The sequence below is a fragment of the Lagopus muta genome, chromosome 24, assembly GCF_023343835.1.
Source record: "Lagopus muta isolate bLagMut1 chromosome 24, bLagMut1 primary, whole genome shotgun sequence".
NCBI lineage: Eukaryota > Metazoa > Chordata > Aves > Galliformes > Phasianidae > Lagopus > Lagopus muta.
Genome location: NC_064456.1, coordinates 966,264 through 980,809, shown reverse-complemented (window position 1 = coordinate 980,809; position 14,546 = coordinate 966,264). Strand labels below are relative to the sequence as shown.

Here is a 14,546-nt window from a genome sequence, read left to right as displayed (position 1 = left end):
CATGGCAGCCTCCCTCAGCTGCCTGCTGAGGAACACAGCAAGACTGTGCATCCTGTGACACACTGGCTACATGTTTAGGGCTGTCCCATGTTTGGGGTCTTGGCTTGATGTTTTGTTTGGGCAGCATATGGAGTAGCAGGCACTCCACAGGATGGAAGGTATGATGCCAGGACAGAAATGTGGAACATTAACAGCAAGAAATGAATACCTAGGAGAGAGGGAAATCACAGCGGACTGGTGTAAGCTCCTAGGTGAGGAGACATTCTGGGCAGGAAAATATTAACCAGGTCCTTCACCTCACTCTGTTTTGGAGACAGCAGTGAGCCAGCCCTTTACACTGTCTCCAGGAACCCAGCTGCCAAGGCAAGGGAGAACTGAGGCAAGATCAGGACCTGCAATGACTCCTCCATCCAGGCTGAGCAGCACTTACCCTGGCCAGCTCCTGGTTCTTCTCCTCCAGCTGGCTCTCCAGCTGCCGCAGGTGCTCCTCGATGCTCCCATGCCTCTCTTCTGCCTGGGAAAAGCAGAGCAGCCCTCTCAGATGGCATTTCCCAAAACCAAAGAAGCCCTCCTGCATCCCTCCTTCCATCCCTGCATTTGCATCCTTTCCTTAGATGTGGCACTCCCTTCTGGTGCCTGTATCTCCAACATGGCTTGCTGTGCTGAGCTTTGAAATGACTGCTAGCAAGGGGACTGGAGATGGGGATGCTCCAAAAGCAAATTGGTACTCATCCCAGCACTCTGAAATCTCAGGGCTGGCCATATTCACGACTTCCTCTATGCCTGTACACTCCCAGATCTAGCCTGGTTCCCTCTTCCTCCTCTTTGTTTCAAAGTGGCCCCAGAAACAAATGAAGATCACCCTGACCAATCAGCGTCATCACCTTGGGGAGAGGAGCTGAAGGAAAGGAGCAAACCCTGCATGTGCAGGACTCATCAGGAGTCTTAAAAGCTGAGTACTGTCCCTGCAACCATAGGGAAGGCAGAGGGCAGCAAAGCACAAAGGCTGGGACTGATAGCAGGGCGCCCTGAGCCCACCAGGGGCTGTTGCTAAAGGTGGGCCATCAGACCTGCCTCACCCCCGGTTCCTGCACTGTCCCCTGGCCCCTCTGTCTCCCAGCTCCCCCCAGCACCCCACACACTTGCCTTGGTGAGTGCAGCGATGCGCTGGGCCAGCTCTGCTTCCACCTCAGGCAGCGTCTCTGCTTTCCTCATTGTCTGCTGCAGTTTCTGTTCCGCCAGCTCCAGCAGCTCCTGCAGGTGCCGGGCTTTCTCCTCGCACTGTGTGACACATCATGATGTACCACGAGGCCCTGCATCGTGACCCCAGCCTCATTTCTCCCTCCCACGTCCCTGGGGTAGAGGGGGCCTCTGGGTCCTGGTTCAATACCTGGCGGTGCAGGGACTCCTTGTTGGCCAGCTCGCTTTCCAGCTTGTCGTTGAGGTCATGGATGGAGGTGGCTTCTCGCTGGGCTGCCAGGTAGCGTTTCTCCAGTGTGGTGATCCTCTCCTCCATGTCCTCCTTCTGAGCCAGAGCCTGAGGAAGTGATGGGACTGTCACATCCTGATCCCTGGCCACCAATCTGGGAACAACTGGGCCACACAGCTCCTCTGAGCCTGGGACACCCCAAGTCCAAGGATGCAATAAAACCCCTGCTGCACACAAAGATGAGTAGGAGAGGGATGAAGGGAGAGTCACAGGGAAATGTTCTGATGTGGACACAGCTCACTGCCCTGGGTCTGCAGCACACCTGCGTATTGCAGTGCCTGCTATAACATCAGGGCGCTCCTGATGATCTCAGGAACAACCCCCAAAAGCAAAGTCCTCCTCTGGAGAAGGACCTTCACCCTCCTCTCTATGTGTACAATCCCTTCCCAGTCTAAAACAGCTGTGAACGTCTCTGCAACTGCAATGGGCATTGCAGTGCAAGGGGGCAGGGTCTCACCTCTCGGAGGTCCCTCTGGTATTTGCTGCTCATCTCTTCGGATTTGATCAGATCCTTCCTGGCAGTGCCCAGATCCTCCTCCAGCTCAGCAACACTGGCAGCCAATGCAGAGATGTGCTCCTTGGCCTGGACCACTTCGAAATTCTGCTTCTCCAGGAGCTCCTGTAGCTCCACCACTCTCCCTGCCTCGTCATCCGGGTGGACAGAGCCATTGGAGAGCCTCTGCAAAGCAGCAGAGAGGAATGAGGATGCCTGGCTGCCCCAGAGCATGGGCTGACACAGCCTGTGGCTGTGCACTGCGTGAACATAGCCCTGCAGGGACCCAGCAATGTGCCTGAGAGGATGGCATGGGGTTTTTATGCTTTTGGGGGTTCTCACCTTCCAGGGAAGCTTCTGCGCTGGCTCCTTGGGCTCTCTCTCATCCCTCTCAGTTGCTGGGGCCTCCCGAGTGGCACCTTGCTGCAGAGCTGCCACCTGCACACCAACAGGGATTAATTAATAACAGAGAAATGAGATTGGGTGCTCTGGCTATGAATGAGGCTGCAGAATTTACAAGGTTTCCTCTTAAACATCAAGCCTTCGTGTAAATAGGAACTTCAGAACAGACTTGCATTAAAAATGCCCAAACGACATTTTTCTGATCTGCATCTGCCATAGTTCACCAAATTCAATAAGAATCCACAAACGTGGCATAGCTCCAAGCAGTTGTAGCCCAGCAGTTCCCTGGCATAGGCTTCCAAACACCTCTTACCTGCCGATGGGCATCCACGAGCTGCTCCTCTAAGGTTGCCACTCGCTCTAAGGATGCTCGCAAGCGCTCTCTGACCTGCAGTTGGGTAACAGAGTGGGAAATGTGGTTATTTATTATGATGAGAATGCCCAGGAGCCAGGGAAAGCCCGAGTCCCTTTGATCTGGCTGAGGGCCAGGCTCAGATGGATCCAAGACCAGGGCTCAGGAATGCTCCAGGCTCTTGCCTGGGAGAACAAAAGCATGCTATAGAGGAATAGCTGGGGTTAACCTGGCTCTTGGAGGAGAGCCACAGCCAAGGGAGCTCGGAGATGTCTTTCATCAGAGCAAAATGTTCAAAGCAAATGAATCAGGAAGAACTATAAGTAATGAAAAGAACAAACAGGGTGCCAAAGGCCAGCAGTCCTCATCAGATCCCAGCAGCCTATCTCACCTTTTCATCCAGTGCCTTGTGATGCTCAAAGAGTGACTTGAGTGCCTTGAGCACCTCGACCTCACTGGAAACCCCAGATGGTGACTGAGCCTGGCGCTTCACCACGGTCATCCTCAGGGACCGCTCATGCCTCGACACCAGGCACTCCAGGTGCTCCAGCAAGAGCTGCAAGAGAGCAGATGTGAGTTTTTTACCACCTTGGGGCTGGCAATGCTGATATCAGCTCAGCAGCCCACGGCATCCTAGGCTTCTGGGGGCTGAAAGCTAGACAGCATTCTCACACTCACCCGGGTGTTATTGCGCTCAGCTTTCAGCTCTGAGATCTCCTCTTCCCTCTCCAGGAGCTGCTCCCGACATGCACTGAGCTCCCGCGTCAGCGTCGCAAACTCCTGCAGAAATCAGGGCATGGCCATTAGCTGGGAGACCAAGAGTTGGAGCCTGCATCCCAACCCTGCTGCTGGGACCACCAGCACGGAGCATTTCCCACCCCAACCCAGGCAGTGAGTGAAGGAGACAGCAACACAGGCAAGCTGGGCAGTGATTTATTCCTGGCCTCCCTCTGTGCTTTAGACAAGCAAGGAATGCAACATCCCAGTGTTTAACCACTTGGTTTGATGGCCAAGAAACAGCTCTCTGGCTCCAAAGGTCCTCGATGGCATTAAAGCACGTCTCCCAGTTGCCAACAGTTTGTCCTGAGTCTCCAGTCCTTGCTTCCATCACTGACCTCTTATGAGAGGTGATATCCAGCAAGAAAGAGCTGTGCACAGGGCGATGCCACAGCCAAGCTGCAAACCCAGTGCATCCCTGGGGATACATGGACTCCTCAGTAACACAGTGACTGCATCTCTGGCTATGCTGGAGCAGAAAGGATTCCCATGGTGCAGAAGGGTTCATTTTCTCTTTAAAAACAAGCACCATGCACCTGGGTTAGCCCGGATGCATTCACCCACTGCTCCCAGTTGCCATTTTAGGGACCAGTTTGCACAGGGGCTACGCAGCATTTTGCAGCTGGGACTTTTTAGGGTGAAAAATGCAAATCAGAAAACGCTTCACGAATTTACACCCCTTTCACAGCATGAGAAGGACTGAAAAGGAGAAGGGTTGCAGAAGAGGCTGAGAAAGATTTGCTCAAGCATTAACAAACCAAATTTTGACTGGAGGCTGAGAGCGGTTTCACAGCATGCAAATCTCTTTCACTCTCATTTTCAAGTTAAACAAATAAGAAATCCTTCAAGCTGAAGCAAGACGTCGAGGCTCAGTTTGAATTAAATGCTCTGCTCAGCTCAAAGGGGAACCTCTTGCTGATGTCCCACCACAAAATTAAGAGTGCTTTAATCCCTGTTTGTCCCAGCTACATTTCCCCTCTCCCTTCTCACGCCATGCCCTGAGCTGCCTGCAGTGATGTGGTTTTCAGCCTGCAGAACTGGGGGCAGTGGTGTCACTGGTGGCACCACGACCCCATAGTGGGACAGGACCAAAGTGTGGGGCAGTGGGGAAGAAGGGAAAGAGCAATCCCAGCAGCCAAGCCAGTCTCTGTCCCTATGAACCAGCACATCCCTGCCCATCACCACACCTCAGGGCTGCTCCTGCCTCAGCACTCCTGCAGCACCCAAACCCACCCTCATCACTTCCCCAGGGACTGCTCCAGACTGGCACCGTCCCCATCCCCCAAAATGGTCACATCGCACCAAAACCTCCCTCACCAGCTCCTACAGCACCCAGGCACCATCCTGTGTTTGCTCTTGGATCACCCCACAGCCCCCTAAACTACAGGGACAAGGCTCTCCCAGCACCCTGCTCCCCCAGCCCATGGTTTAGGACTCAGCACAGCACCGTGCCACAGGCAGATGTGTGCACTGCTGTGTTATGCAAGTGCTGGCACACAAGAGTGAGCAGCATGTGAGCATCCCCATGGATTACACTGGGGCTGGGAGTGGAAAGGGCAGCAGTGAGAGGTACTGAGATGGGGTGTCCCCATATTGATGGCTGCTCTGGGTTGGGGAGCTTTGGGTGCTGCAGGGACTCAGCACATCCAAAGCCTATAATCTGCAGAGCTTGGAGACCTCTCACTCTGCCCCACAGAAGTGGGGGCGGTGGAGAGGAACGCTCTCTTTGCTGCAGCTCTTTGGAAACCCACAGACATGGGGTAGGAAGCTCAGAGCAACAGAGATGCTCAGCAAATTGCGAGGCAGCAAACGGTGCTGCCTGCAGCATGGGGCAGGTGGGGCAAGGCATCGGGGAAGCCAGGAAAGCAGGATGGACATGTCACCATGGGGATGGAGATCACCAGAGCCCAGCCCTCTGCACCCTGCTGTGCCTCCTGGACTGGCAGAGCTGTGAATATTGCACCCACAATCGGCCCTTCGTTCCAAAATTCAAAGAGATTAAAAGAGAGAGAAAAAATCAGCAGGAGGGAGTCCCCTGTTGTCAGGGCCAGCGTGCTGAAGCAGTGACAGCTCTATCAGTGACAGCTGTATCCTGGGCTGCTCGGGGCTCAGCATGGAGCTCCAGCCCTGGCCCCACTGAGTGCCCCTCTTGCTGGATCCCATGTACCAGCAGCACGGCTACCAAGCCCAGAGCATCCAGAGAGACAGCAATGCTTGTCCTTCCTTGGGGGAAAGCTGCCAAAAAAATAGCAAAAAAAATAGTAAAAAAAAAAAAAAACACCAAAAATAGCAGCACCCCTGAGGTGAGACAGGACAGCAGCATGCAATAAGGGTTAGCTGAGCTTGCAGGGCTGGGGGCCACCTGCAAACCTCATTTTGATGCTTTGGGAATAAAAGTAGGAATAATTCACTCCATCACCCATATATAAGGCACTTCCATCAGTGTCCCAACACAACGACAGCCACACCACCAGCAGGCATCCAAGAGGATGTGGGGACAATAAGGACAAATGTCCCCAGGCCCCGGAGGAGGACAGGCACACCACAGAGCCCAGCTTCTACTCTGATCTGCAGGTGCTTTTGCCTTAAGCCTCAGCAGCAAAGAGGAGGCAGAGATTTGCCTGTCCCCTGGCCATGGTCAGATGCAGAGTTGTGCTGCACACATTGGCTCCAGCAAACAGTCAGACTAAGCAGGGACACCTCTAAATGGATTAGAAAGTGGAGCAGAGGTGCCTGATCTTCAATCAAACAAAGGATAATCAGACACAGCACTGAGAACACCCAGGGGCCCTGTGGGAAGCCCAGCAGCCTGGGAAATGGCTAATTTGGATTGAAACCAAACCACCCAAAGCCGGATGAGTGCAACTGGCTGGGCTCAGCAACAAGCCCCATGCAGGAGGGATGCAGGGGCATGGATGCTTTTCACAATGCATGCAGGGCTGGGGACGTGGAGCACCACAAGATGCACGGAAATGGGGTGCTGTGGCTCACGGCTGGGCTCTTTGGTCAGCAATGGGCAAATTTAGGGTTCAGGGTCTCCTGGCTGGGAAATAGGTGCATGGAGACCTCAAGGAGAGGCACCAGGGTGGCACTCATGGAAACTGCCATCTTCCTTTGTCCTTTCCTAAAGGGGTGATGGTTGATGCCAGCACCCTGCCCAGCTCCTGGGGGATTCTAGCAGGCCTGAAAGCCCCAGTAGGTCTGCCATCCCAAAAAGCCCAGCTCTGGGCAGCCCCAAGGAGCAGTGAGGGTGTGAAGCATGGGGTCTGGAATTAAGAATTGCAAGAGGTTTCCCAGGACATCGGTGGCCCTCTGCACAGCTGCCTTGGTGAAGTCTGAGAGCCTGTGTTCTTCCCCATCACAGACAGAGACAGGGATTCTTGCCAAACCCCCAAGCCCTGGGCAGGGCATAGATAACTGCGGCCTGACGCACGAGCACATCTGGACACATCTGGAGTGCTGCACATGGATGGCATCCCTGGGTCACACCTGTACACAGCAGCCAAGCAGGAGGGAGTTGACAGATGTGCCAGGGTCCTGCGGTACTGCAGAGAGCATTCATGCCCTGGTCAGGGCTTGATTCCCATTGCCAGCACTCAGCTGCATGCCCCCATGCAGCCAGGAGGGGAGAGGGATTGGAGCTGAGAGCTTTCAGCCCGATTAAGTCGCGTTCAGCGCTCCCACATGAATAAATAAATCATGTAAAGAAGCATTAAGGCAGCTTAGTCTCCCCAGGAAATCGCCCTGGAGTTCTGCCTTTTTGGGGGCTGAGGGGTGCCCCTGAGGATTAGGAAGGGGGGTCTCAGCCACGCGGCAGCCAAACCCCAAATGGGCACAGGGTGGGGGGACAGCAGCTCCAAGCAGGAGCATTCTTGGAGCACTGCTGCCTGCCCCATCCACGGGTCTGCATCACACCCAGCCAGGATGCTGGACCCGTGGCATCCAGCTGAAAGGATGCAGGGTGCCACCTCCCAGATCAAAGTATCCCCAAGCTGCACATCATCCACACAGCCAGGGCCTGGCTCTTTGGAGGCACAAGGAAACGCATCTCAGCCTAAGGCGGCCACTGAGGTGTGTGTGCACTCAACCCTGCTCCAAAAAAAGGTTTCTTCAAGCAATCAGTCCGACCTCTCCCTACTCAATAGGGTCTGACAAACTGCAGTAAGCTTCCAGGCAAAGCAGACATCAGGAAGGAAATACCAAAAAGGAGGAATAGGATGGGACAGGCACATGGGAAGTCCCCCTCTATCCTGCACAGCACCCCAGGGCAGAGAACCGCCGCGTCCCACTTACCTGGTACATGCACATGCTGGGATTAATCCCATTGGGCAGGTGAGAGCCTTTGGGTTTGCTCCCCGTGTTCATATTGAGCCCTCATCTCCTGAGAGGGTGGCCGTGCCCGGAGCCCCCTGTGCCCACATGGGGAAAAGCCGGGCAGCAGCAGCAGCAGCCCAGGGAAATTCCCCATCTGTCACCCACCCTCATGGCATCTCTCACCGCAGGGCAGGGAGCCGCAGCGGGGCACCCAGCCGGTCTCTTTGCAGGCACAGAGCTGCCACCGAGTGCCTTTGTGCTGACCCAGTTTGTTCTGTCTGCACGCTGCCCGTGCGTAGCATGGGGGACCCTTTATTGGAGCGGGAGCAGGGAGTAAATCCGTGCTGTCCCTTAATCCGAGGCGGCAGGGCGGGCCGTGCGCTCAGGGTGACCTGGTGTGCTCTCTGCAGGGAGTGCAGGAGGGAGCAGAGGGGATGCGAGCCCTGGATGTGTGGGAAGTGGCAGCACCACTGCCTGGCATTTTGGGCACGACTCAGAGCAACTCTGGGCCATGGGGACCCCAGCAGCTCCTGGGGAAGCACTGTTGGGTGTTTTGCTTTAGGCAGCCGTGGAGAGCTGAGAGAGCCCAGTTCCATGCATAGGGACACAGGTCACCTGCCTGCTGAGCTGCCTTCCCCCGTCTGGAGCAAAGAAGGGATGCAGAAAGCTGGCCGGCCACCGGCCCAAGCTCTGCCCTGGCTGGTGCCATTCATATTCACCTCCTGTTTCCCTGGGCTGCCCCTGATGCCCAGGTGCGGCAGAAGGGTCTGAGATATCAGCACCAGCAGGAAGCAAGGATGTGTTTGAAGCCTCCTGCTTCCCTTGGCTGCTGGGATCCCCCCACATTCCACTCAAAACAAAGCCTCCAAATCCTGCTTCTCCCAGGTGTGGGATGCTGCAAGACCCCACAGGAAGGCAGTCAACTGCAGTGCTGTTCTCCTACTCTTCTCCTGACCTCATCTCTCCTAGCAGAAGCTGTGTTTGAATCCAGGTCTCTGGAGCACCTGGAGGAGCTGGGAGCAGTGCAACACCCAACTCTCAGTACAGCCAGCAATCCCAGCAGAGCCACGGCAAGCCCCAACTCCCCCATGCCCTTACCTGAGGAAGGGCCGAATTGAGCTGCCTCTGGAGCTGGTCACGCTCCCGCAGAGCCTCCTGCAAGCGGCTCTGAGTGACAGAGAGCGTCTCACGGGTCTCCCGCAGGGTGTCCAGCAGCTTGTCCCTCTCGTCCAGCATGTTCACCATCAGCTGCTCGAAGTCGGCATCAGCCTCGGAGCCCTGCGGGGGGCCCAGAGGGTCCCCCTCGCTGATGGTGGGCATCACCTCACACATCATGGTGGGAAGTGACAGGCAGCTGAGGGTGCTGGAGGTGCCCGCTGGGGTGCTGGTGGGGGCTGTCGAGCTGTGGGGCCCCGATCACATTGCTATGGGCTCTCACATGCCAGGGAAGCCGGCACTGAAGAGGGTAACGCGATGCTGAAGGTGGGGGGGTGCCCCATCCCTTCTTGGGTGCCCACCGAGGGCTAAGCAGAAGCCAGCATTGCTTGAGCAGGGACGTAGGGACGGCCTTGGCACCCACAAGGTCCTCACAGTCTTAAATCCCTCTGATCTGCTGCGTGATGCCGTCAGTGCACTTGAAGCCTTTTCTGCTGCTGCTCTGATGCCTTTTGAAGGGGTCGGAGCATTTGTGAGCCACAGGGATGCTCAGAGGGGAATGAAGTGACCCTTGGGGACACGGCCCAGCGGTGAGCTTGAGCTGGCAGCAGCACAGGGCGGCTCTGGAGGATACGTGGGCTGCCTGGGCATGTTGAGAAGTCAGATGAAGAAGAGTTGCTCCCCTTAAGGTGAGTTGAGACGGTCCCAGCTGGTGCAGAAACGTGTCTTTATTTGGAGTTTAAACACAAGTTGGTGACCTGCAGTAGAGATGATAAGAGTTCAGATCCCTCCTGCTGCCCCCAAACCCCACAGGGCACCCGCCCAGAACACTTTGTACTCATCCACACACTGGTGGATAAAAAAGATGGGCTCAGCACCCACAGGAACGTGTTGTGTGGTACCCTGCTCCCATGTAGCTGCTATATAGCAGCCAGTGTGGCACCAATCAGGCCTTTTCCTTTGCCTTCAAGGGGACGATCCTAGGGCCAAGCAGCAAAACAATGCGGTGAGATTGATGAGAGCCACTTCTCTAGTGCTGGTTATGGGATTGTTACTCTCAACACGAGTTTTTAATGCTTTACAATAGATGAAATGGTTGAGAGAATGTCTGAAAATCCCTATCTCACCTCCTTTCGAACCAAAAGGTGCACATTGACAAAAAGATCTTTATGCTGTTACGGGCAAGAGCAGCCTGTTCTGGACTTCTGAACTGGAATAAAAGCCCAGCATCAAAGAGCCTGAGCACAGCAAAGGCAGCGTGTGCAAGGAGATGCTTTTGTGCACAGCCGGCCATGCAGGCACCCGAGACTGAGGGAGCTGTGGCTCCGTTCTTGAGCTGACATTGGCTCATCAGCTGATGGGAAGTTTGACACAAAAACCCTCTAAAAATAGAGAAGCTCTGGCAAAAAGCACCAGTCCCTCAATGTGCATCCAGCATGGGTGACGCTGCAGGCCAGCTCCTGTGCAGGGATATGGGGTGGGGGTCCCACAGGTGGCTGTCCCACAGCCTCTGCCTTATGGATGTAAGCATCTTGGCAAAAAGGAGTCTTATCTTAGGGCTAAACCCTATCAGGTTGAGTGCAAAACCCACACAGAGTGGTTTTCATATCCTGCCTCACTGCTGTGCCTCTGCCTGTGGGTTGAGAATGGAGAAAGTGTGTCTGTGCCATGGAAAGCCAGATGTCCCCAAGCGCAATGTAATGTGAATGGCAAAAGCAGCCCCATGGCTCATCTTCCCCCCCGGCTGCTGGATAGGAAGTGAAGGAATTAAGGCGTGAATTAAGAGACATCAATCAGCACCGAGGAATGAGCCTCGTGGGTGAAGCTTTGAGGGAGCTCAGAGAGGAGAAATGCTGCAGGGAATGACCAGGACATAAATCTGATGGCAGCGATGATGGGATGGAAATGTATCCCAGCTGCAAGAGAGACTCACATGGCACGAGGAGACTGAGACAGCCTTGGTGGCTCCTTGTACCCCACACAGTGAATCCAAGGGGCCGGACTCACGGGTGCAGGAGGAGGTAGGTCCAGATTTACCCCATGCACCACCCAAGGGTACATTTTCCCAGTCCAGCAGGTACAGGACGTGCACTAAGACATAAGTTCTGCTACAAACCTCGACAGCTGGAGAGGCAGGGATGAGCCTTCCTAGCACCACAAAGCACAAAACCCCTCTGCAGAGCACAGGTGGGCAGCTAGCACACGTCTGTTAGGGCTCTACAGCTGCCCCACCACACCGCTGCACCAGCAGCATCCCTCTGCCAGGGGGTTTCTAGCAGCTAAATCCATGACGATGCTTTGTCACCTCCAAGCATTGCTCTGGAAACATTTGAGCCACGTGTGACCACCTCCTGGCTGAAAGCTACGCACATCTCAGGGCTGGGAAACACCCCCTGCACTGTGCAGGCATCGGTCATATCCACAACCACTGCAGACACACACTGACACTTCTTCAGCCCAGCATGATTTAGCATGGGATCCAGTAACATAAATCCTGCTGGAGCAGCCAGGATGGCAGCTGAAGAAAGGAGAAGTCGCCTCCTTCGAATCCATCCATTCTCCCACTCCACAGACTTGGGAGTGATTATTCTTGGATTATTTCTGGATTCAGTCATCACAGCTCAAATCAGAGCAACAGCAAAACCACAGTCCTCAGAGCAGCTCAGCTAAAGAGAAGGACTCTCATCCAGGGTCTTTCTGTGGCAAAGGTTTTAGCTGTGATGCTGAGTGATGAAGCCAGATCCAAGCTGGGTTTGATATCTGCTATTGGGGCTGAAGTCTGCTTGGTGAACAACAAAAAGCTGAGCGTGCAGGGATGTGCACAGACATAGGGAGATGCACATCTGCAGGGAGCTCATCCCAAGTGTCAGCTCACACCCTCCAGAGATGGCTTTGTTCAGGACAGACCTCCTCAAACCACTGGGTTTTCTCCATTCTTCAACAGGAATAGAAAACCTCTTATTTCCATTCACCTTCTCCTCCATGTGAAGCTCAGCATTTCTCAAGCAGATCTGAATGCCCAGAGAGCCACTTTTAAGTTCCCTGGGGTCACTGCTGTGCATTACCACCCACAGTGCTGCACATCTGCCCGTGACTCCAGCAGCAGCAGCGCAGACCAGAGGCAGCCCTTTACTGCTGGATGTCAGAGGGCTCCAAGCCTGCTTGCAAAATATTTCCTGCGAATCTCAACTTTTCAACTGCATCTGCTAAAACCACGTAAATGCCACTGCCTGGGTTTAGAGGGCCTTATCTGATGGGATAATCATTGGGTGGAGGAGTGGGGATGCGAGAAGACAGCTGGTGAGCTGAGAAAACAGACACTGAGCAGCTCTAGCATTTTGCTGGGTATTTTTAGCCCCGCAGGGCTGCCAGGCACAGCCTTGCTGGAAGCAGGTTTGTTGCCGGTGAAAACGTACTTTCTTTACTACCTCTCCCCTCAAAACTGTGCATTCCTCACATTTTGCTACGGCAAATCAGCACAGCCATGCACTGCCTGCCTGGGGAGGATGGTTTGCAATGACAGAGCCAGATGTGGAGCAGAACAGGAGCTTGTTTTTTTCACCCCTGGGCTGCTTATTTGCTCAGTGTGGCACTGTGGCAAGCCAAGCTGGCAGTGAGATGCTCAGCACCCACCCGGTGCCCTCAATGACAGCTCAGGGAGTACACTGCCTTCTCTTGTATCAGGGAAAGAAGCACTCCCAGCGTCTACCCATGCAGGCAGAGGCAGCCTTGTGGTTTTCCTCTGAACGGCTTCGCTCTCATCTCAGCCCTGACAAAGGAAAGAGAAGAAAAAAAAACCCTCCATGGTTCTGTCAGCAAGATCATCACCCCAGCAGGCAGCTGGCAAAGCGGGTTTCACGCGCACCTCGGAGGCAACAAGCTCGTGGAGATTGATCATCCCATAAAAACGTCACTTTGATCTTTTCCACTCCTAGAAAATCCTCGTCAGCTGCCCAGCCTGCCCTCACAGGAGCAGCACAGCACAGCCCACACCGAACCGCTGCTCACAGAGCCCGGCGTGAGGGCAGCTGCCCCTCCACGCTGCCCACCACCCCATGCCCACTCCTTTGGGAGGAAGGAGGAGGGTGATGCTCTTTTGCTGCAGGCTTTTCCTTGAAGCGCTTCTTTTTTTCACCTTTTCCTTGTGATGCTGCGTTAAAGAGATGCAGGGTCATATCCTGCGAGCATCCTGCTGATGGCTCAAGTCCTTCCCAGCCTCGCTGGAGCTGAATGCTGCTTCAGAGCAGCCATCCCTGACCCATGGGACCGCTCACAGCCAGCAGAGCATCCACAGGACCTCACGGACATCTCTACAGCTCTGCCACAGGGCCCACCTTCACTGGGAGATGTGTTAATTACAGGCTGAGAAAATGGAGATCACTCCTGCACATGAGACAAACGGGATGCTTGAAACACCCTGGCTCAACAGAGCAAACTGTCACTGTCAGCACACAGCCTGGAGATGGAAATCTCTACTCATGCTGGGTGTCTGAGACGCCTTTGCCATGTGCTCGTGCAGGCAGTGGGCTGGGATGTCACCTCCGGAGGCATCTCTCCCACAGCAGAGCTGCTGCTCGTGGCATGCTGTCCAGATGGGGCTTGTCTGCATTGGGGACAGCTGGCTGAGCCCTGCAAGGAGCTCCCCGCATCCCTCTCCAGCCTCTTGGGCTCCAAGGGTTCGTCTCCATCCTTCCTTTCCCTGCCGTGCTCAGGCACAGACCCCCACCTTTATGCTCCACAGGTTTCTTACAGCTCCACAAACCTTAGCAGCACAGTACATAAACTCAAGCCCCTGGCTTCTCCATTCTGGAGGACGTGTAGGAAAAAATCTTCATTTCAATGAGAAAACCAGCAGATTCAGCCTCATCCCAGCAGCTCTCACAGTTCCTTACATTTACACCCTCACCTCAGAGAAACCACTGGGGTACATTGTGGCCTCTGGGACCTCCAGTAACTGAAGAAGGACAAGGAAGAGCCAATATACAGTGAGGCCCATATGCTGGTGGCATCTCCACATTCCACACTGCAGCCCTGCTGATGGCAGATACTGCACAGATGGCACTCAGCCGTTGCCAGGGACAGCCTGTGGCCAGGACACCCAGGGACAACGAGGGAAATGGGGCATTCTGGCTAGAAATAAGGTGCCAATTTTTTTAGCAGTAAAAGATTGATTCACATACTGAAGGGTGAGATGGTTTTGCACATGGAGAGTCGCTGCTGCTGAGATCTGTGCTGCGTGTAATTGAGACAAGGTGCAGTGGTGCTTGCTCTCCTTTCTATCTGGTCCCAGTGCCACGTCCCGGCAGGAGATGCAGCAGGTTTGGACCCTGTCTTGGAGGTGGCAGGGATGCAGTGAGTGGCTCTAAAGCAGAATCAAAGGATCCTGCAAGCACTAAGACAGCGACTCCCAGCATCTGACCTTAATGCTCACCCCTGTTCTGAAGGCTTGCTCCAAACCCACAAAGCTGTTCCCATCCTCAGCCTTTGCTTGCTCTAAGCTGCTAACTCAGAGGAGAAACAAGGAGGAAACATGTCCAGATCTAGCTGCTTCTTTGCAGTAAGTG

General features: G+C 54.6%; 1 protein-coding gene across 5 annotated transcripts in view; it reads right to left on the bottom strand.

Annotated features, from left to right (window-relative positions):
- PPFIA4 (PTPRF interacting protein alpha 4) overlaps positions 1-14,546 on the bottom strand; it is a 43,167-nt gene that overhangs the window by 16,555 nt on the left and 12,066 nt on the right. For 4 of the 5 annotated variants that reach the window (XM_048926353.1, XM_048926355.1, XM_048926356.1 and 1 more), the window contains exons 2-10: positions 8,926-9,740; positions 3,415-3,516; positions 3,128-3,292; positions 2,698-2,772; positions 2,325-2,420; positions 1,947-2,168; positions 1,391-1,537; positions 1,143-1,281; positions 431-510 (exon numbers count right to left, since the gene is read on the bottom strand). In XM_048926353.1, coding sequence (XP_048782310.1) covers positions 431-510; positions 1,143-1,281; positions 1,391-1,537; positions 1,947-2,168; positions 2,325-2,420; positions 2,698-2,772; positions 3,128-3,292; positions 3,415-3,516; positions 8,926-9,162 — 1,263 coding nt within the window. In that variant the 5' untranslated portion in view covers positions 9,163-9,740. Of the gene's footprint in view, positions 1-430; positions 511-1,142; positions 1,282-1,390; positions 1,538-1,946; positions 2,169-2,324; positions 2,421-2,697; positions 2,773-3,127; positions 3,293-3,414; positions 3,517-3,851; positions 4,033-8,925; positions 9,741-14,546 lie in introns of those variants that run through there. The other variant, XM_048926358.1, reaches the window with a different exon arrangement.